Raw genomic sequence first — 24,286 nt, 5'->3', positions numbered from 1 at the left:
TGGTAGGCTGGGATAGGGGAGGGTGAGATCAGTGGTTTCTCTAAGTGCAGTCGACGGCGGTAAAATCGCATTATGGCATAGCAATTTTTTCCATCATATTCCACATTTTGCTTCTATTTATTTTTTCGCTTTTTGTTTTTGTTGCTCCATCTGCCTTGCCCAATTTCCGTTATGTTTCTTTCTCTATGTATCTAGCTGTGTGTGTGTTTGTGTGTGCTTTTCTCGCGAGCCCGCAAAAGTATGCTATGGCTATAATATTTTTGCTCGCTCCGCATTCGAAGTAGCAAAGAAAGTGAGTTCAAAAAGTGCCAACGACGTCCTCGACAAGGCAGCAAACCAAAAGCAACAAAATAATCAAAAAGAAAAAAATGCAAAAAATATATAAAACGTAAAAGAAAGCAGCATGAAAGTTAAAGAAAGAGAGAGAAAGAGCGTGACAGAGAGACAAAAAGAGACGGAACACAAGAGGAAACTTTTTACCAAGTTGACTTTGACACATTGGGCCAAGGCAAACACTAGAGAAATCCAGAGAGAAAGCAATAGATAGAGCGAGAGAAAGAGGGAGAGAGAGAAACACACTCTCTGTGTTAGAGTAAAGTAGAGCAGAGACTCTCAGCTGAGCTGAACTTCTCTAGCATGAAAATGGCATGACAAAATTGTCGTCATGTCTGATGGTCGAATGCAGCCCAAAAGAAACCAGAACAAAAACCAAAAAAAAAAACCTTAAAAACAAGCAAGCAAAGCCAAGAAGAGTAAAGAAATCGTCTTGCAGTTTAACGAAATATATTTCAACAAAAATTGAAGATATATATGTACTCAGACGCAATGAGTATCGGCAAAGCATTTGCTTTCCATAGGCCTCAACTGGCAATGCAGCTTCCCAAAATTCTGCGAAGTCCAGATCCAGGAAAAACACGATTGCTTAATCCTGATTTTCTAATATGACAATGTATGTATATAGCAATGTAGATAACCTTGTATACATATGGCCATGTAAGAAAATGAAATTTGAGTTAACAATTTGCAAAACGAAATGAATGAATTGAATGAAAATAAAAATTGAAATCGAGTTCGAGTGAAAGAGGGTTGGCCCCACAATATCAGTGAGTCTGAATGTAAGACAATTAGTTGCTAAGACATTCAAGTGCATTCGGATCCCAACTCTGATTTAAGTGCTTATTATATAGAGAGCTGCATGAATGATAGAAAAGTCAACGTCAATTGAATGCATTCGAATTGAATTCAAAAGAATGAGCGGCAACTACACAATGAAATGTATGAATGTGAATGTAAGTACTTGTCAAATCTCCAAAAATACAAATCAAAGCATCGAAATGTACTAAGGCACGCGAGTCATTCGAATTATTTGAATTGTCTTATTTTGCTTGAACGTAAAGCAACAACATCAAAAATGTAGGGGGAATTTGAATATTCAATCCACCAAAAATTTTAGTCCGCGGGAAATCTAATCAAAAGGGACTCTTGCTACAGACCCAGAAAAAAATATATTATTCGCCAATCCACCATATACGTGATCTACCTTTTAATATTGCTTCACTAGTTGGAAAAAAAAATTCATTTTTATACCCTTGCAAAAAGGGTATATTAATTTTGGTCAAAAGTGTGCAACGCATAAACGGAAGCATCTCCGACCATATAAAGTATATATATTCTTGATCAGCACGACGAGACGAGTTCAAATCGCCATGTCCGTCCGTCCGTCCGTCCGTCTGTCGGTCCGTCCGTCTGTCCGTCCGCCCGTCTGTCCGTCCGTCTGGATCAACGCAAACTCCTCCTAGACCGTTGAAGCTATAGAGCTGAAATTTTGCATGTAGGCTTGTATATACTGCAGGCGTTGTATATCTCGGATTCAGCCGGTGAGTTAATTACACATATAAACGACTGTGCCAAATTTGATTAAGATCGGGTGACTATATCATATATCTCCCATAGGAACGATCTCGAACGATCTCTTCGAAAACAGTGACTTTTGTCAATAACTTCGTCACTTTTGACGCGATTGCTTTCAAATTAAACATTTGTTAGTTTAATATATCTGTTAATGACTGTGCCGAATTCGATAAAGATCGGGTTACTATATCATATAGCTCTCATAGGAACGATCGGTGGAAAACAGTGACTTTGATCAATATCTTAGTTTTTTCCTATGCTAAGATTGTTGGTTGTTCTTTCGCAAACATTAGCCTTTTTAGCTTGAACATTTTTCCACTTTGATGGCTAAGGGTAAGGAAAGAGTTACCATAAAAGTTGCAAGGGTATACAACCTTTGACGCGGTCGAAGTTAGCCCCGGCCCTCTGGTTTGATTTGATTTGCTTACATTCACACTCTTTCATTCATAAGTTTAGGTTAATACGAATGGACACATTCAGATATACTCAGTTACTATTTTCTGCAAGTCTTCAATTTCTCAAGCTGGGTCGGCATATAAATAAATTTATTGAGTTGTATTATTCTGTCATTTTCGTTTATTTGTTTGCAAAGTTTATTTTGAATAAATATTTTATTATTATAATCTCTAAAAAAAAAAGTATTAATAAATATATTGCTCATTTATACGAAATCATAGTCCAAACTAATGCAGAGGTCGTTGCTGAGGCGGTCTTAATGTAAAGACATTCAGACAAACTGAACACGGCGAAGGTTCATGTTGTTGGCAAAGGCGCGGAAAGGATTGCGAACAGCCATCTTGGGTGGCTGAGATTTGCGGCGTTGTCCAAGCATATTGAAGTTGAAAGCGGACCCAGCTGCTGACGGATCACTTAATAAAGGATTGGGCTGGGCATCAACCACACTTTCAACGTTAGACTGCAGGCCCGTCATAGAAAGGGGCACATCGTCCTCCTGATCATCATATTGGTCATTCAGCTGGTTCTGCTGTGCGTTGTCCGATTGCTGGTTGCTCTCACGGATTGGCATTTTGGCAGACAATTGGCGGAGCATCCGTAAGTTCAGTGGGACGTAGGCAACTTGATTGTTTGGCAATGAGATAGGCACCAGAGGAACGCCAGAACCACCAGAAACGCTGGGACCGCCGGTAAAGAAACTGGGACCGCCAAATGCAGACAGATCATTCCAACCAAATTGCGATTGATCCTGGTGGGTGCGGAAATACTGCATGGGCAGACCATAGGATGGAGGTGGAGCACGATAATAGCCGGCGGGGACAAAGTCACCCAAACGTGTGGTCGCCGCGGTTGTTGTCGCTGTGGTCTGTTCATTAATGAGACTGGTGTTCGAGACAATAACAATAATATTGTCATTTGGCTTTTTATTAAGGTGCATACGTCCCGTAAAGGAATCTTCTGGTGCGGTATAGATGATCTCATCACCACTCAATGATGGGAAATCATCCAGAGAAGTCACAAAATTGTGTGGATGTAAGCCTTGACGTGGTTCGATGGGTCCAGGATTTTGGGTAACTGCATACCCCAAATCATCTACCACAGAAGATTGATCATTTGTTGGCCAATTGAATGCAGATACAGGCAGAGTTAATGCTGGTGCAGAACGACTCCAGCACAGACCAATGAGTCCGGCCATCACACAAAGAAAACGGAACAGTTGCATATTGAATTCAATTTTCGATTATTTCGCTAACTGGATTGAATGTCTTGACTTGTCTTTGCCTTGACTTTGACTATGCCTTAACAACAACTTGACTATGTCTTTTATACCAACTCCTGGTCGAGTTTTTGCACTCGTTCATTCACCTGTTTACTCAGACCACTACTTTGGTCAGTTCCTAATGAGCCACAATTAATCCCCCTTTATCAGCTTATCGGTTCATAAGAAAACTAACTGGAACGAGAGCAGCTAACGCGCTTTCATCGCGATTAAAAGCATTAATCTTAATCTTTTTTTTTTCAAATTTTTGTCTTTACGTTTTCGGCTCGTTCTTTTGCATTCCATTCGCAGTTTGGGCATTTGTTAATTACCTACCTTAAAAGTCATCCAGATTTCAATTTTGACCATTTGTTATTAACTACTTGGTAACTTGAAACATATTTGAATTTGATTCTCAGAGAATCCTATTTATTATTATTAAACCAACTAATTGACGATGTAAAGAGAAATCAATAGCATTTGGTAAGTGGAAGCAAAAGTTGTTTTCCCTTAAGACATTACGAAATTACACAAAGTGCCTCAGCGCTTAAAGATTTTACTCAAATAATGAATTATCTCATAAAACAATATTCGATTCAAACTATCAACAACGAAAATTACTATACAAATTTGGAACAAGTTTTAGTTAGACAATTAGCAAGTTTTCTAACTATACAATTAATTGCCCATTGGGTCGGAAACTTGATTCTGGTTTTGTGTAAATGGAAGATCAATTGAATGACATCTTTTAGTCCTATGATGTGTTCCTAGTCGATTGCTGTAGTTGTCGAGTATCGAGGATGATAGTTGAATTCCTTAAAAACCATCGAGCACTTACGAACCTGGTCATGGATTAATCAGTTGATTGGGTAGCTCGTTAGGATGTGTCTCTAGATGTTCTCCACAATTGATTACTATGTTGGTATGTCGAAGCGATAATGCTTTTAAGAATCGTTTTTTGGATAGTCCGCTTTCGGGGTGTGGTCGCCAGTTTAGGTTCTTGATTCCCAGATAGTTGCCTTTGTCTTAGAAAGATTTCTGTGCTGGTGTTTTGATGTATCGATTTCAATATTCTACTGACCAAATATTGCTATAATAATCTTGGAAAATGTTCGAGTAGGTGTATCGATATTGTGACCGAGCGGTAATTGTTGTATCGTTCGCCAATGTTGCCAAAAGGAAATCGTCTGGAGATCTACTCATCCACTCAACCACTGTATTAAATGAGCTGTGGATTACATTTGGCAGTAGCCAAAAACATTTGGAACATGTATTATTTTTGCTAAAAATACGACAATTTCAAAACTTTATGTTTCAGGAGTGGATTAGGCATTTGTTTACGTAAGACATCAGATTTCATGATCAAAATTTCTTGAAATTTTTCGTAGAGTTCAATTTGTGAAACGTTTTTGTTTGGGTCCATACAAATTGATCCGTTGCAATATATATATTACATATATAAGTATATGTTTCTACCATTTTATAGCAACTAAAACTGCGATTTCTATCATTCTATTCACTGCAGTATCAGTTGAACCATAACTTCTTATTATATGCATTTATATATCAATTTTTTACACAAATTTAACGCTTCTCATTTTTGTTCCCCTTTAGTCGGAGAATTTGAACATAAACCTTTTTGTTTTTGGGGAATTGAAAATTTAATTATAGCTTCGTTTTGCCAAACCTCAAAGCAAATGACAACTTAATTAGCATCTAGTAACCATCTTCAACTAATCAAAAACACTTATTACATACACTTCAACTAACACACACACACACATACATTGCTGACCGAAAAATTCAACGAGTGGAAGCATAACGAACTGAATTTTTAGAAGCAAACTCTTTTAGATGGGGAAAACCAAACGAGGGAGATGAGTATCAAGAAAACGTGAGAAAAATTTGTGTGCGAAAAAAGTGACATGAAATGCAAAAACTTTCCCAACAGAACTCGACGCTCAATAATATTAACTTGAAAAGTTTATCCTTTTTTTCATTTTATACTCTCTCTCGCTGTCGCTCTCTGTCCCTCTTGTATTGTTGCTCCTGTTTTTTTTCTCTTGCCATAATTTTCATTCCATTCCTGTTGTTGTTGTTCATTGCTAAGGAACTTTTCAATTTGCGCACATCGCCAGAACCAGACGCTGAGCCAGAAGTAAAATCGAGAGTTGAAGGAGAGTTCCCTGAAAAGCTTATTAGCCATAAACATTTTCCATATTTTTTTAGCAAAGAATTAACTCACAGCTCACCCAATTTGGTCGTGGATGTGTGTGCGAGGTAGGGAAAATGTTAATGTAGATCGATTTTAATTTGCTCTAAAAACAATTCAATCAGACGAAGAAGCAATTTGGCACATAACTCAAGTGGCTCTGAGAGAATAAGAGAGAGAGAGAGGGAGATGGCAGAAAGGAGTCAAAGCCAAACCAGACGCATGAGGAGCTGATTTGTGGGACATATGAAATGCATTCAATTGCCAGACGACTGTCAAATTATCTGGCAAATGTTTGTGGAGCAGAGAAAATGGAATTGGAATCGGTCGAGTGGTATATAAGATGGATAGACGGCGGGTTGGGGGGAAATGGGAATGGCATTGCTGGTGTTGGTGATGCCATGGGGCTGGAGAATAACTATCTGACTAAAGGAGAAGCCATGACAACCAACAGAAGTAACAGTACAAGGAGGACAGAAAAGTGTAGGGAGCGAGAGCGAGAGAGAGAGAGAGATAGAGCGGTGGCAGAAGTAGTAAAAACAACACAAATATATGTATGTATATACCATACATACATATATATTTACTGTGGGTGTGAGTTTGACATATAAGTATCTAATTGATGGCGACATTCTTATGCCATATGCCATTTCCTTACACTACACATACATACACACTTGCCTCAATAATAATAATTGACGCCATATGACAACAGCAACAACGATTGCAACAACAACAAGAACAAGGACAAGTAAACGCAAAACCAAAAACCAAACCTCAACTCAACCACAATAACAAATTAAAAAAATATAAGAAGCTTTTAAGTTAATAGAAAATTCTATAATTGAATTTTAGACAAACAGCAAAAGTAACAACAACAATAACTAAAATAACAAAAACTTATGCAATACCAACAACAACAACAAATAAACCAAGAATGATATACACACGGGTATATATGTACATATGTATATGTAAATGTAGTATATATACATTATGGAAAGCATTTGCAAATGAAAAGTTTAGAGGGATACTTAAAAGACTAAAACAGTCATAAATATTCATAATCATCCTAATATATTAATCAAGAATTAATACTTTTTGCTTGTCTTTACGATAAACTTTTTACGTTTTATTCAAAAACGAATAATAATCGAATATTTTTCCATATGTCGAACTTCAGTTTCCCTTTAAGATCCATATTGAATGAAACCGAAGCGATTTCAAGCGATTTCTTAGTTTTCAATTTCATTAATTAAGTAAGAAGAAGTAATCAGAAAAATATTAAAATACGAAATTCTGCCAAGAAAAGAATTGAAAACAAAGAAATTAAAATAAATCATAAGTCTGTCTTATTCTATCTGATGGAAACCTTAAGAAAATGTGAAGCAAAAATACATACATACATCTTAGGATATTTGTCTGCCTATAGTCCTTAGTGCAAATACATAAACAAAATCATCAAAAAACTCAAAAAAAACCAAATAATCGTTCATACAGATTTATGTTTTAAACTTAATCTTTAATTATTATATTAGGATTAAACGATTGAAACACGAATAGATGTCTATACATTGCAGTTATAATTGTTGCTTGGGTTTACAATTTGTCATAATAATTTAGATACAATTGATTTAATAAAGACTTTATACATTTGGGTTCCCTGATCGAAATATATGTATGTATACACATGTCGTTTATCGTTTATCAAAGATAAAAGGGAATGCCATTCAAAATTCTGTGGACTTAATGAATTTATAAATTCACAAAATTTATTTCAATCGCTTGGCCCACTGTCATAAATAAATGATAAGCACTTCAAGCGCACTTCACAATCACTTTAAGAAATATCTTAATTATTTGCAACATTATTTCCAGCTAATCGAAAGCTTAGGCAAAATCGGCAAAAGTTGCCTTTGGACATTTGTCTCTCTCTCTCTCTCTCTGTCTCTATCTCACTCTCTCTCTCTTGACGTCCCTCTGGCTTTTTGGAATTTATGGTGAATTATTTGCAAATATTAAGTACAAAGGAAAAATAAATGATGTATGCATAATTTGCGATGTCTTTAATAAGTTTTTGCAAAATCAAAAATCGAAGCAATCGACCAATAAAGCCAGTTTAGGTGAGAGTGTAAGCATAATAAATGATATGGCCGCAGCAAATAGAATCATCATCATCATCCTCATTCTCATCATCATTATCATCATAAAGGATAACTGGAAAGAGACAGTGAGATTTGTTTCTTCTATTGACACAACACTTTGCTTGATTACAGAAACACATTTCTGAAAGCTGCTCGAAGCTGGCCATGAATGAATTGTCTTTCTCTGTCTTTTTATCGCACCTCTCTCTCTCTCTCTCTCTCTCTCCCCTCTCTCTCTCTCTCTCTCTCTCTCTCTCTCTCTCTATTCCTCTCTGTGCTCCTTCCTCTCTTGTACTCTTGGTTACGCTCTACAAGATTAAAACAAAAAGATTTAAGTGAATTATGTTAAAGTTATTTATTTTTTTTTCGCACCCAAACGCACATGCACATACGACCAGAACTCGACTCTCCTCTGACACTATAGCTTAGACATGGGCATGGCCAGAGGGGGTCCAAACGATAATTTTCTTTATTATCGACTGTTTTGTAACCAAATGATGTAAATGATAGTGAGTGATGACCCAAAGCATAAAATTTAAACAACTTTTTATTACTTTATTGAGAGCTTAGAAAATCGACAGGAACGCTCCTTTCGATTTCTAATTGTATTCGATTGTTTTGTGTAGCTTTAGCACACGTCCAATTATTAACTTGATTATTGTAGATAAGATAGACTTTATATAGATTTCTCCTTTAGCTTTCTAAGATGACCCAAAGCGTAAAATATAAACAACCTTTTAGCTTAGGAAGTCAACTGCAATGCTTTTTTCCAGCTCTACTTCGAAGTGTTCGATTATTTTGGGTATTACATAGATTCGTTTGGAGGGGCAAAGCTACTACGCCTATGACCTTGGTTTTTCCCTTTTTTTGTGGTGTAGCTTCTTTTCTTTTACTAAATCCAAACAATTCGTTTATTTATTTATACAAGAATATGTATATACACAGATACATATATATATATGTTTATCATATGTATATGTATATGTATGTATTTATATATCTATGTCGGTTTATGCATATCTCATAGATACATACATTTCTTGAAGATTTATGTGGGAGCATGTTTATTGTGGAGTTTATTAGATTTGATTTACTATGCCTACACCATACATACTTACATTTATACACACACACACACACACGCACACCACTTTGGACAAAATGATAGAACTTTCACTTGTCCATTCCCGGAATGATGGTGATGTTGCGTGTATGTGTTGCGTTTATATTTATGATTTACCGACTTTCAACTTGTTCGTCTTTGTCCGGATTCGTCTTCATTCTCATCATCATCTAATGATAACATGTCACAGAATTCTTTTTACAGCACGCAAGCCTGTCACAATTTTTGTTTCTTCTTCTGATTTTTATGGTGAAATGGGTGAAGTTTTCTATTTTTTTAATTGCATAAACTAAGAAGCAGAATGGCACCTATAAAAGGCCTGAGCGTGCCAAAAAAGAGACATTTCCATTAGTTAGATTTCAAGCCCAACAAAATGAAGCTACTTGTCAAAGGAATATTCTTAGGCACAATTTTGTCGTTGGTCCTTATTGAGACGACACAAGCCAGACGCTTTGGTAAGTTCTAAGATATAATAAAAGAGTTTCGCCCTCAAAAACGAGAGACGAATTTGTTCTATCCAACAGTTTTGTAAATTTTTAGATTCCATTACAAATTCTTTTCTCTTTAGACCGAAAGGTCCCTATTGATTTCGGATAAGTTTTAAAACCATTTGCATCGGGTTTAAAGTATTTTTGTCTATGATCCTTGTTCTTTCATAATTCTATATAGAGATTGTATTTTTTTATTATCAAAAAGAAAGAATCTTTAGATATGTTGGATTACAAATCTTACTAAACTGATCAATTTCTTATTCTCATTGTCTCTCTACTTATCTCTATGTCATTCTCTGTTTGTTTTAGCCTATCGTTTGCCAAAATTACAATACGTACAAGCTCGGAACATGGGACGCAGCGCAGCTGGTAATGATGAGGTTGTTGGTACTGGACGAGATTTGCTTAAGAAGTTTATGCTCTTACGTGGCATGTTCCAACAACCACCGCCCACTGAGAATGTTATTGTGATATCGGACCCATATACATCATCCACACCGACAACTACAACAACGACAACAACCACCACAAATTCATCGGCACGTTCCAATGAACCAGACCATCAGCAACATCAACATCGACCACAACAAAAGCAACAGCCGATACAATTAATCTATGATGAACCCGATGATCGCGATTCTAATGATGATGATGATGATGATAATGATGAATTGACCACGCCCACAACCACCATGAATCAGCAGGAAATCGAACTGGAAGAGCAACAAAATGTTGCAGACCTTTTGGATATGCCCAAGAAAAGAACTCGTCCAAGCCAACGTGGAGGCACCAAGCGCCAATCGAAGCCTCGGCCATCGGCAAAAAATAAAAACCAGAAATCGCAATCGACTCATCGACGTCGTCATAACCGCCAAAAATCTCCGAAATCGAAGAAGCAACAGAAAAAGCGACGGCCAGTTGATATAAGCAACGGGAGTGAATCAGAAGTTGAAGTTAAACAAACGCAACGTCAAAATCCAATCGAAGGTTATCATATGGCCAATGAGCAATCCATGAGACCTCAGTCCCGATCCGAGTCCCGTCTCCAGCGCTTATGGAGACGATTTCAACGGAATCAAATGAAGTGAACAAAACTTTATACACTTCAATGAAAGAGAAAAACCATGTTTTGAATTTTTTTATTTATTTTTTTTTTTTTTGTGAATTTTGTGAAAAGGTTTTTGATTACACATAAAATGATTGTGTACAATTTTTAAATTTACTTATTTTTTGTTTTTCTTTTTGTTTGAATTGTCGTGAAGGAAGTGTTCCCTCACTGTAACAAATTGGGGGTTCCGAAAATGAATTTTATTTGAAACTGGAATAAATTTATTTTTATGATTATCTTTTTCGTTTCGTTTCACGGGTTACTTTTACACTTAAAATCTTTAAACGATTTTAAATTTTTTCTTGAATTTCACCTTTTGCCATATACCTTATTCAAAACAAAGAAAAGGACTGACTTGGGGTATATTGGGACTTTTGATAAGACAAAATTTTAATGCATAGTTTGAATTTAATTTTTTCTATTTCTAAAGGATAGTCAAGTTGCTCTTGGTACGAGGGATCTTTTTGGTCTAAAGACTCCTGGCCTTAGGTATATTCAAGTCGATGAGGGTTTCCTTCTTATTCTGAGAATATTTTATGGCTGATTGAGGCGCCGGAATGTCGGTGACCCTGAAACTTATGCGCGGCCATCTCTTCTGCTCTCACGTAAAACAAAATGGCGGCATGGCAAAGAAAAAATCCTTTTTCGCCTTTCGGCTTTCGCCTTTTTCGCTTGCTTTTTGGGATAACCCTTCTTCTTTTGGCCAAATGAAATCAGATGAGATGCGGTAAGGTTGGGGTTAGGGTTCGGTTTTGAAAGGCAACCGGCAGACGCTAAGTCATTGGCTTGCCTGGCGAACAATTTATATAAATAAAATGCAGACAAAATATTCGAACATGATATCCTGGCGATTGCGGGTGTGTGTGTGTATAGGCAAGTTCAAGGATGTCTGGGCAAGTTCATGGCAGTCAAAGAAGTTAACCAAATTACGCGCAAAATGGCTAAACCGAAAACCACAAAAAAGAAGAGAAAATAAAAAAAAAAACACACGCACACACACAAGAGGAACTAATTTACACACACAACGAGAAAGAGAGAACTCTGAATATAATTATAGATTGTCTCCGGTTGCTATCATTCGGATTGACCTCTTAATGATGGGGTCAAAGCCACTGATCAATGGCGAGAGAGATCATTACAAATGAGTTGAATGAAAAGAAAACCTGATTAGAATCAAAGTGAAATCCAAATGAGTTGAAACAAAACCGGATCGGGCGTGTGGAGAAGATCATGATGGTTAGATAGATGCACTGAATAAATCAATTTGAGATTGAGTGTGATGCTAAAAGACAGATAACCATATCACAAACTCAATAGGTATGAAGCTATTTGTCGTTAATTAAGTTGAATGAATTTCTATTGTATGGAATTATGTTTTATTTTCAGATGTAAAGAACATTCAAAGATTTCCTAGAATCAAAGATGAATTGAAATTAAGCGATGAAAAGAAATTGAAAAATTAAATTGAGTTCAATTAAACCAACAAAAGAAAAGGTCATCATAGCTCTTACAATTGCTAACATATCTCCCTCTACTTCTCTCTCTCTCTCTCTCTCTCTCTAACTTGCACCTATTTTCAGCTTAAAATTTTAGCAGTGCCTTTTGGGTTTACCTTGACTTGGGCATAGCTTCAAAATTCCCTCAAATACGTAAGGACACGAACATGGTAAGGCGAGAGAAAGAGGCAGAAATGAATGGGCCAGAGGGTGTGTGGGTGGCTGAGTACAGGGAACGGTTAGAGCAAAATCAATACGTCGAGCCGTCGCCATGGCTTCTTGTACCTTTTCTCATACACACACACACGCTCTCTCATCCTTACACTTTGCTTGTGGTAAAAAATATATAAAAAAAGACCAACGAATGCAAAAAAAAAAAAAAATAGGATAAAAAAAAGATTGGAAAGAAGAAAAACCTAGCAGAAAGGATATTGAAAAAGGCGCCGCTTGCCACACGGAGTCGAGCCGTAGAGCTATAGGAAACTTTTTTCATTTTTAGTTTGTCAAGTTGGTGCACACAAAAGGGCGGCAACACGACCGACGACCAACGACCAAGTTCCTCTTCTGCCTGCAAAAAGCTTTTCTTCACTGCACCAACAAAAGCAGGCCCAAAAAGCAGCAGAAGCAACAGCAACAACAAACAAAAATGAAAAATAGAGGTGGAGCCAAAGAGGAAGAGGTGAAGATGCAAGAGACCTCAAGAATGGGAGTGGGAGTGCGAGTGGCAGTAGTTGGTCTAGCACATGGGAGGGGGATGGGGGGGGGGTGATGGAGTCTAAGAACCGAAAAGGCAAAAGTTCATCCTAACGCGACGGCAAGAACAACAACAACAACTTTACTTTGCCTGCCGTCTTAATCTGTGCCAAAGGAAGGAAAGAGTAGAGAGAAAAAGGCAAGAACCATTAACCAAAACTGCATCAGTATTCAAAATTTTGTTGGTGACTTGGCCAACAGGTCGTATGCGTGATAGAATTTCCCTCTACTCATTTGGTCCAGTTGCACATTTAATTCGCATACCATAATATATAATAAATTATGCACAATGGAACATACATATACAGAGCGAGTGAGAGAGAGCTAGAGATAGAGAGAGAGAGAGAGAGAGAGATAGATAGTGAGAGAAAGAGAGAGAGAGATAGATAGTGAGAGAGAGATAGAGGGTGTCTACCTTTTGTATTTAAATTAATGCGAAAATGGTAATGTATAATTGCGTTTTAATTTTGATGACTGCAGTAGCAGCTTTCCGCTTCAAGAAATTCAGGATTTTTCGAAAAACGGATTGCAAATTAAAGATGATAAGCAGCAACAGCAGAACACACACACACAGAGACACTTTGCCTGTGTGTGTGTGTTTGCAATTGAGGAATAATTGGATGTCAATGTATATCGACATGGTCGCCATTTCCAACTGCAATGACTATTATTTTTATTGAATGTGATTCAGAAATATTTCTCATTCTGCGGTTAATTTAATCTACTTCTAGTACCTACCTAATCTAACGCCCTTGAAGAAGTTCTTGTTAGTGAGAATATCTGTTCCATAGAGATAAAAAAAGTCAAAGAAAGTATTAATCAGGATGAAGTCAAAATAAGATTCAATCAGGAAATATATTCCATCCAGATTTTGCCTAGAGAAGCTATAGAATTGAGCTAGTCAAGAAATATAAAATTATTTACCTCAAAAGAGAAAACAAAAGGACTAAGAGAGAGTAAATACTTCATGGAGACCTTAATACAAATTGGTAAAGACACATTTTCTTGTTTGCTCAACAAGTTCCAACTGCAGTTGATGCCTGCACTTCTGATTAACAATGGACATTGGAAATTATTATTGCTGTCTTATTGCGGCTGCCTCAGTCAGTTGGTGGTTGGCTGATGGGACTGGTCTGTCAATCTGTCGGCTGGTTGGTTGATCAATGGTTTTTGGCTTTTGAGGGACTACGAAATTTCTCAACATTCCCAACTGTTTTACCCTAAATTTTAATTCCCACCCCATTTACAGTACAGGGAGGTGGCGAGGCAGTGGCAAAGAGACTATTCTGTTCGATTGCCTAAGCTGACAGGATTTGTGCATATTTTGCAATGCATCATCAGCATGATAATTATCAGCATTAATTCTATGTAGATGCCTGTGTGTGTGTGTGTGTGTGTGTGTGTGGATGCACGCACAGTAGTAACTGAAACTATTTAGCAAAAGCTTAAGCATTGCCCTCTCAAATTTCATCCACTGTACAACATTGATAATGTGGCAAAGTGCCTTCTACTAAAGTCCTTCTATTCAGCACCAAGATGATTGTTTGCCCTAAAATGTGTTCAATCATTGATATGTAGATGCAATTGGTGGTGAGGCAGCGAGAGATGGAACTAACTATAGACAATGGCCGCCAGCTGTCTGCAACACGTTATAGAATGCTTGCCAACTTGATAGGGTTGTAAGGTAAACGAGTGTTAAGCATTTTAATTGCTGGCATTAATTTTAGGCTACAATGAAGCATTTTGCTTACAGTTGCCTGCAATTGCAATTTTACACAGACGCATACTCTCACACACACACACACATACACATACACACATACACACCACACATCGTATAACCAAAAGGGCTTAATAAATAAATACTAAAGTGAATGAGAAATATCTTGAATATTGGCCATGAAGTTGTTATTTCTTCCCATATGTGTACATATGTATGTGTGTTCCTATTACTTTTGGAAGGCTCTTAAATATGTGGTTTTCATGTGCGTTTACTTATTTTCATTGCCATTTTATTTGCATTCTATATAAATAGTTTAATATAATAAATATTATAATATTTACTACGAATTTCTTCGGGCGTGGGCTAGGAGAAGAGTGAATAGAAATCCCTAGAATCCTGGACAATATTTTAACTTTGAGCTGAAACTGTGCCATAACATGTGAAATCTTGAGCTCTGAGTAACCCATCGATAACTAAAGAATTGGGAGAGTATAGCTCAAGCTATTAGCAGGAAACCTCCTGCTAGAAAAAATGTCTAACAAAATCAAGAAAAAGAAAATTGCTGCAGTATTTATTACTTTTACTACTTGAGTCTGAGGAAACTTTCTTCTGCCTACATTTTAAGATGATACTCACAAGCAAACATCATTTAAACGATAATGAACTATGAATTTATCGCATTAGGACGAATTTTTGCTAGGAAAATTCGAAAAAAGGTTGAGAAAGATCGTAAGGTTTTCCAAATTGATATTCAACAAAGCAAAAAAATATGGAAAAAGTGCCGAAATTCTGGCAGAGGGGAAACTATTTAATAATGCTGAATTATTGACAAATGTTTATATGAGTTGGCGAAAGAAAATGTTAAATTTGCTAAAACTGCGTTTGCAGAGACAGATTCCCGCTGTGTGTTTGTGTGTGTATGTGTGTGTGTTTGTCTGTGCGTGTGTGTTTGGATGAAAAAAAGTGTATTGCCTACTTTTAGGCAGCGCGCGTTGCACTTCATTCATACATACACACATACATAGGCATGGGCAACAAGCCAAAAGCCAGAATGCAGGCAACAGCAGACAGAAACTCTGGTGAGGAAGCTACAACAAAAGCAGCAGGCAGCAATTTAATTACCGTTGCACAGATACGTCGAGCAGATAGCCAAGAGCACCGCGAAAAGATACAGATAGATGAAAAGAGACGAAAACAGAAAGCGATAGAGAGAGAGGGAGAGACGGTGAGGGAAAGGTAGACAGGCCTGGCACATTCAGGGCCATAGTTTTTGAAATATAGTTGCATATTGCTGGTAGGCAGCATCCATCGAGCTGCAGATGCAGGACCATTATAAACCAACCAGCTAACCACCCGACATCGCCCCTCCGCGCTTTTAGCCCCTGAATCTTCTACCACTCGAAAAGCGAGGAATCGAGTGGCTGCCACTCTGCCGTTGGCGGTTTTTCATGCCTTTGTTTTTGTTTTTGTTGTTGTTGTTGTTGTTGTTATTGTGATTATTGTGCAAATAAAAAGAAAATCGCATAACAATTTTACTGGCCCTCCCGCTCCCCACTCCACTCTGCCTCTTCTCCACTCTTTCTCTCTCCATCTCTCTCCTTGAGACTTGTTTTTTTTGTTTACCATTTTTCCCTCTTCCATCTTTCTCCGCTTTCTCTGTTGCCGTGAAAACGCAAAATACGTTCTGCATTCTAACAAAAGACGCAACCAGAACCGCCCACTCCGCCCTCATTCTCACTCACCTAGCCCTCCCTCGCTTACCGCATCACCGCCCATGCTTCGCTTAACTAATTAGACCGTGTGAGAAAATGCGCAAAAAGTATAGGCCAGAGATGGTAAAGGGAATGCGGTGAAGGGATGGACGGTTGGAGCCCAGGGGGAGACGACTCCCTGCCCATCTGCCCTTGTTTCGGTTGGCTCATTCAGTCGTGCACTCTGCAGATTTACCGTTGGAATTGTGTTTGAATTATGTATAATTAAATTTCAACATTATTCATGTTTCAAGGCACTGCAACTGCAGGACGCCATCCATAGCAGCAACAATCCTTGCTGCAATCGAGTGTAAAACAAAAAAAGAAGAAGATAATTAAACGACAAGTGGAAGGAGTTAAAGTCATTTGTCAAATACTCTGTCCATCTTACAAATCGCATCTCTCTATTTGAGATTGCAAACTCTTTGAAACTAATTTGTATTCTAAATGTCCCTCTTTCTATTTAAAATAATCAATATTTCGGTTTTGGTTATTGCCTTGATGAAGAGAAGATAAATTAACACCTTTGAATTGCCTTCTCAAAACTATTTAATACAATAGATTTCGAACATTCAATAAACATTTGTGAAATTATAGAAAGTAACCAATAATAGACCAATTATTTTACGCCATTATAACAAAATGGAAGCTGCCCACTCATCATAGTTAGCTGCAGCAGCTGATCGATTCAGCATAAAGAACTTGTGGAACCACCGTAAAAAATCAAGATGATCCAGAAATTCATCCTTGACCAGCAAGTTCACTGGTATTTCCTTATGGACACATGCGTGATGAAAGCCCTTCTGGAGTAGCCGGAAATTTGCAATATGATCCTCATCTAATTTCGTTGTCCATTTCACCATCTTCATGTTAATGGCATCAGGTTTCAGCATATGAAACAGCTGGCAATAGGCGGTGCCTGTTCTGAGATCAATCAGACGGGTATAACACAATTTCAGCGTCCGGTTTACCCATTCAAGAAGTTCAGTGCGCGGTGGATAACGCTCATAGGGACTCTCTATCACATTTTTCAACGACATGATGAACTAAAAGTACAAATTTACTTGTGTTTTTTTTTTTAATATTTGTAAAATGTTTCATAGACTTACCAGAATCGAACTTCCGACTTTTTTTTTTATTATTTGTAAAATAAATAGATTTTAACAGACCCGAACTGCGTTGAAGTCAAGTTGAGACCACAATGAAATATTATGGGGCTCAACTGACTACCTTGATTTTTTGTTTGACATTTCGAATGTCGAAGGTAACTAGATTGACTTGAAGTTACAATATCGTTCAGGTAGTCAAAAGTGACAATAAAGTGAAAGGTAACTTTCAGGATTATTTCATCCGAGGAATATGGTAACTCGAAAACAACAGTGAGTGACGGTAAGACTTCCTACATGGTATTATGAACATATTATCAATGGCGGATTATTTATGTAAGTGGAAGTTTTTGGGCTTTAAATGAAGATCACTTTCCAATGCGAAAATTAAGACATGAATAAAAATAGGTGAAATGCTTACATATTTAATGGCTCGCAAAGATAATGCTTGTTTTAAACATAAATTTTCGGTTAATCTATGTTTATTTTCAGATTATATTTCGTCGAATTTCTAATTGACTGTAAAAAGCTATTTGTCAATTATATTGCAGTTTGGAATATTTTAAAATCACTGAGATTTCCTTGATCCTTTGATCATTTCCCAAAAATCGGAAATGAAAATTGAAAAAAACAATTTTTTAAGCCGATTTTTGGGAAATGATTACAATTTTTATTACAAATTTCGAAAGTAAACTATCACTTTGCATTAAAACCTCAAAATCTAAAATTTTCCTACTTTTGTTGAAAATTACGATTTGGTAAAAATTACATAAGTTTTCACAAAGAATATTTTAGAAACTTCAATGACTTAGTTTTGAAGTCATTAGTTTTGAAAGTAATTCGAAACCAATAAATTTGAATATTTTTCCACATTGATTAAACAATTTTGATTTTTGTCAGATATAATTTAGTTGTTTTCCGACCTTTTGTTTTGAAAAGAAAAATAATTTTTTCAATTGATTTTTATCACTCGAAAATTGAAATTCAAAAATTATTCAAATTGGAATATGGTATCTAAAAAAGATCAAGTCTTGCTAAGAGAAACCCTTCAGACCTTAAGGAATTGTTTTTGGCGAGATTAATGTTCCCAAACGATAGACTTACATAAATTGGTTTTTGCTCTGGTTATTTTGCTAATGCAAAGCTTTGATATACTTTCGTCTGCTTCCCTTCGAGTCGTCCAGTTCGTAAATGCCGCCACCTGATCCACCACTGCTCCCAATTGTGCTGTGGGCATGGCAAAACGCATTTCAACGCATTTCTAGCCAAAACACATTTCAATTTTCCACATGGGAAATGCCTGCCGAGCGCCGAACCAATTTATGATATCCGCCAAAGTGGCAAGAAAAAAAATGAAACCGAAACACAAAAAGAGAAGCGGAAAAAAGTGGAATATCAAACAGCAGAGAGGGTGGTCCGCCGGGGGCGGCAAAGTTGCCGGTATGGGAGAGCAATGGGCGTGGCTAGGGCAACGTTGACAGCAAATAATAAAAACAAGTGAACGAGAAAATGTGCGAGAAAAAAAAGAAGCAACAATCAAAAACCAAAAAAAAAAAACCGAATACAACCGAAATTGCGAATTTCAAGTGCCCTACATAAGGAAGAAAGGACAAGAACGAAAGTGAGAGAGAGAAAGATAAACAGTGAGAGAGATATAACAAGGAAATATAAGCAAGCGAATCGAACGTATCGATAGCTCAAACATAGCCCTAAGTTCTTTTAAAGGATGAACTAAAGTTAAGACTCAAATATATATCCACTGATGAAGCGAATTTGGAATCCTTTTTAGTTTTTTTTCAGTCGCATATAGCTGATTTCTGATACCCTTCATTTTTCAATCCTTACTCTATTTATCAATCTTTCTCTCTCTCTCTCTTTCGCTCTTTTTCCTGCTTTTGTAGTGCATGAAAAAAAAAATATTGAAAACGAATAATATTTATATCGCATGTCAATATCCATTATGGCGTATCTATACATACATACATACATACACACATACACATGTACATAAATGTGGTTGTGCGTGGCAGAATAATAATAATAAAAATACAACAACAACAATAATACAAAAACAAAAAGAGAGAAAAAAAACTGAGAAAAATGCCAACAAGGAATACGACAAAAAAAACACATTTAAATAAGTTGCAAATAAAGCGAAACGACAGCGTATTGGTAATAATTTTAAAATTTATGTTTATTTACAATTACAGTTTATTTACCGTAGGCATACAAAAACATAAACCAACACACCCACACATATACGCACACACACAGTCAGAGCCACGCCCACACACACACACACATATGCCATGTCTACAAAAGCAAAAAAACCATAAACCACTCCACCCACTCACTCAATCCTCAATAAAATATCTGCACTTTTTGCAAATGCCTGAAAAGCTACAGAGAAATGTTAGTTGGTCACACTAAACATAAATATTGCTACAGCAATTGTCCAGCACTGGAAACCCCTTCAACGCATTATCGTTGATTCACAAAGCCAAATTTTTCAAGCAAATGTCATGGGAATTCAAATAGTTAAGGCTTGTCTGGTCACACTTAAGACATGCTGCAGCAACGATTATCCAACACTGAATACACCCAAAGCAAAAACATAATACATTCAAACATAATTTATCTGATTTAATTTAACGCTTGGTACGTGACCTTGATTAATGAATGTCTATTACCCAACAGTTTTTTTTTAATATATCCATTCTTATTTTGTACATCTTCTCAAGGAATGGTGGAATTCGGACAACATAAACGGCTTTCGTCTAAAAGATCTAGAAATCTGTCTACTCTAAATATTTATTAAGATTGGAGGAATCAATTGATTTTGAAATCAATTCAGCCAAACGATTACAAACCCAATTATATGATCAGGATATAATTTAACCCTAATTATAGCATTGGAAAATAAAAAACAATTGTACATATGTATGTGTACGTATTTGTTCATGTCATAAAGTGAAAGATTTGCCTTTAACATTTTCATTATTGAATTTTAATTAATTAAAAACCAAAATAACAAAAAATCACAAAAACAAATATAAAATTTATTAAATAATTTTCTTTCTGAATGCCGAAGCTTACACGCTCTTTTTTCATATGGAGTATATAGAAAATCTTTTACATTTCGATTGTCTTTCTGAATATATTTGGAAATGCATACATATTTAAATATTACTTATCGAAAGTATTTTGTCTTCTTCGAGCCAAATCAAAATTAAGAGGAAACATTTAAATAAAGAATCTTTATAAATATGTTTTATTAGACTTGTGTTTTGATATTGGTTGTGAATATTATACATAAATATATTTACAGATGTAAGAGAATTGCTCAGATGTCTGGATTTGTGTCATCTGGCCATAACCATAAATTGCCTTTATGTCCGCTTCTCGCAAACAGTCACAAAAAGAGTAACAAACAAAGAGAAAATGAAAAGAGAAGAGAACTGTAATTGATATTTGCTTTATGTTCCCAGTGTGTATATGTATGTGTGTGTGCGTGTGCGTGTGTGTGTGTGTGTGTGTGTACACAAACAACCAAATTGAAACAGTAAACATATTTTAACATATGCCCAGACATATTTACTTTTATGGCCCTTCATCGGCATTGCGGATCCACAATGGGGACGCGGGAGGATGACTACTTGATTGGTTGAGGTTAAGTTTAGCACTTGAATCGAAATTGATACAGTAATAGTTCGTATCACCTGAGTTAGCACATAAATTAATTAGTTCAAAAGCCAAAGTATCCGCTACTCTATCATTGTAAAATCAATTAATTCAATAAACAAGGCCAAAGTTGCTACTTTCAATTAACTATCATCTACTTGAACAATAACAATTGCATTCAACGTTATTGCATTAAAAACTCGACACTGTGCCATATCAAAGCAATAATAAGTGATTAATTATTTGAAATTAGGATGGCTAGGTCCAAAATAAATATAAATGTAGGTACACCTAGACCTCGCTTTGCGTGGTTTCGTTTTGCGTTTTTTCGAAGTTGCGTCGCTGCTTTATTAGTACTAATTTTCACTGTGCATCGTTAAATTCTCGTTGTTGCGTTGTTTTGAGTTCGAGTGTTTAACTTTTTTTCTTAATCAGCCATTGTGGCAACGCCAATATCAACTTTTACCAACATTGCCTTTGATTTTTGTCAGTTTTACGTTTTTTAACATTGACATCTAGCGTACCTACTTCTGTTTATAATTGCGTCTTGCTATCAAAACTCGGGGAAGGTTTAGTAGAAATGTTCGTAGAACAGTGTTTATCCTTCAAACAAATTTCAAAAGCGATGGGCTTGATTGACCAAGCAATGGAGAATTTTTTATAAAAAACGATCCTGACAATGACAGAAGTTTTAAGGTATCCCAGGCGGTAGCTGCAAACATCAACTGCTACCAAGAAATTTATTAAAATTTACAAAAAAAAGCTATTCACCAAACTCTGGACAAATTTTTGGTGAACGAAGCCACTAAAAACTCATAAAGATAAATAATTGAATAGGTTATTTTGATTTAATGGAAGCAGTTTTTTTTTAATGAATGAATGCAATAACATTTTTGTTTTTAAATGTTTACTTTGTTCAATTTTTCTTTCTAAAAATTCGTATTTTCATGGCCCGGGAACCTATCTTTGATCTTTCCATGGTTGCCTATAGAAAATCTTAATTCACTTTGCGTCGTTTCAGTTTGCGTCGTGTTTTTTTGGAACGTATCCCCAACGCAAAGCGAGGTCTAGGTGTATACCCAACTGATTACTGTCTAAAATTAGCCTTGTTAATTATAATAATTCTGTTGTGTCTGAGTCTCATATCAAATAGCCAAAATGTGATAAAAAAAATATCTATAAAACTATAAAATTTTACTTATGATGAAGATAAGATATCACACTTCAAACAATTTTTTCATAAACATTTGCTTGATAGGATCTGTTGGTTTCGGGAAAATATTAATAAAGAAATTTCCCAAAATTATAAAATAAAGCGAATGAGCATTGGCAATTAAATAAACTTATACAAAATCTAATCAATAGACTAGACTAATAAAAAAGCTATTTGTATTAAAGAAATGAGTAGTTGGTGCAATTGATTTTAAATACATATGACGAGATCTATGTATGAGGAAAATCCTTTAATTTCATTATCAAACTAATTCGTTGATGATTCCATCATTCCAGCCATCATTGTAAGTAATCCTTGTATATCATGTGCTTCTCAGAATCTGCTAGGCTGTCTGAACGTATTCTCAAGCTGGCTAACAACTGGAACATCGAAATCATGATATCGTCAATCAAAACTTTTCAGGTATTATCCCAACAAGTGTCTTGTTCTCATTTTAGATCGCCATCTCTTTTTTAACCAACACACTAGAATGGTTAAAAAAGCATTAATGTGGAAAACTTTAAGATATTATTGGCAGAAAAAGCTCTCTCTGGTCAAAACACTCAAAATACAAGTTTATTTTGAACACGGTATGGAAATAAGGCCTCTAAATATATGGAAGAGACATTCGAGTGGCGCAAGCGAAAATTCTCCACAGATTGTATGACTTTTGACTATATTGAAAAAGATCTCAAAGTAACATTTGTTGAGGAAGCTATTAAAATAATCAGTAAGCAATATCTCACATGAATCTAGAACCATCATGTATCGAATGCGGACAAAACTTGATTCCCAATATGACCAAAGGATAAAGAAGAAAATAAAACAATAATATATATTTCAATGACATTTTTTAATTCGGAGCAGCAACCGTTTCACACTTAAAAACGGTTTTCGATGCAAAAAATTAAAAAATTTGCTATTATATTTGCTATTTATCTTTTTGAACTTACCCTTAATGAGTAGAATTCCGACATCATATTGAGTCATAAAGAAATCCTTATTTAAAAGAAAAAATAATATTTTGTAGTTAAATTTTTGGAATGGGAATTTGGAGTCCCTGCTGGTGAAGAAAACTTCTCAAGAAAAACAAAAGGACAAAGGACCTTCCAAGATGGTGTCCTGCTATACTAAACGGAATTTAACCTTTTGAAATCGTTTTGTTTTCAATTGTCTTTTAATAAGGTTCAGGTTAAGCGGTTTAATCGCGAGAAATGTTTATAAATATTTCCGCTGCTGTCATTATGCACTTGTGTCTATCAATATTAATTTAATTTGCATTTCATCAACATTTTCTATGTATGCACATATAAATTTATATATAAGTAGCTATAGCAATATATGCATACATATATGCCCACATACATACACACATACATATATATAAATTTGTAAAATGGTTTTAAATGAAAATTTAATTAATTTCACAATGCATTTTTGGTAGCCACTCGGTTTTCCGTTTTGGTTATATGTGCATACATATACACACATACATACATATATGTATGTATGTATTTATATATATTTATTTATTATTTTGGTTTTTTTTTTTTTTTTGTTTTTTTGGTGCGCACATTTCCATTTCGATTTCCATTTCCCTTTTTTTTGAAATTTAAATTTAACGCTTCCCAGCACCCCGCCCCCGTTGCCCATCCCTCTATTCACAGTGTAGTGGCCAGTTACGCCCTATTTCTCTGTTTTTGGTTTTCCACTAAATTGACATAATGACCAAATAATTTTCCAGTTCAATGCGCCAAACGGAACGGAAGGAGTGACGAAGGACTGTTTTCAATTTTCCGCATACGTTTTGACATTTCCTCTCCCTTTACCCCTCTTCTCTTCACTTCACTTCACTCCACT

At 36.0% G+C, this 24,286-nt stretch overlaps 2 protein-coding genes across 2 annotated transcripts; one reads left to right on the top strand and one right to left on the bottom strand.

Moving 5' to 3' along the window:
- The first annotated feature begins 9,945 nt into the window (after window positions 1-9,945).
- LOC124460849 (myb-like protein X) lies at window positions 9,946-10,683 on the top strand. Its single transcript, XM_047012453.1, has one exon. It carries the CDS (start codon window positions 9,946-9,948, stop codon window positions 10,681-10,683), a length of 738 nt encoding a protein of 245 aa, XP_046868409.1.
- Window positions 10,684-16,957: 6,274 nt separating this feature from the next.
- LOC111519318 (microtubule-associated protein RP/EB family member 1-like) lies at window positions 16,958-17,646 on the bottom strand. The gene is made up of 2 exons (XM_047012434.1): window positions 17,536-17,646; window positions 16,958-17,472 (listed from the first exon to the last, which is right to left on the bottom strand). The coding sequence occupies exon 2, from the start codon at window positions 17,464-17,466 to the stop codon at window positions 17,059-17,061; it is 408 nt and encodes a 135-aa protein (XP_046868390.1). The 5' UTR covers window positions 17,467-17,472; window positions 17,536-17,646; the 3' UTR covers window positions 16,958-17,058.
- Between the last annotated feature and the right edge of the window lie 6,640 nt (window positions 17,647-24,286).

Source organism: Drosophila willistoni, unplaced genomic scaffold, assembly GCF_018902025.1.
Source record: "Drosophila willistoni isolate 14030-0811.24 unplaced genomic scaffold, UCI_dwil_1.1 Seg143.1, whole genome shotgun sequence".
NCBI lineage: Eukaryota > Metazoa > Arthropoda > Insecta > Diptera > Drosophilidae > Drosophila > Drosophila willistoni.
The sequence above is the reverse complement of the archived record's forward strand: the minus strand, read 5'-3'. Positions and strand labels throughout refer to the sequence as shown.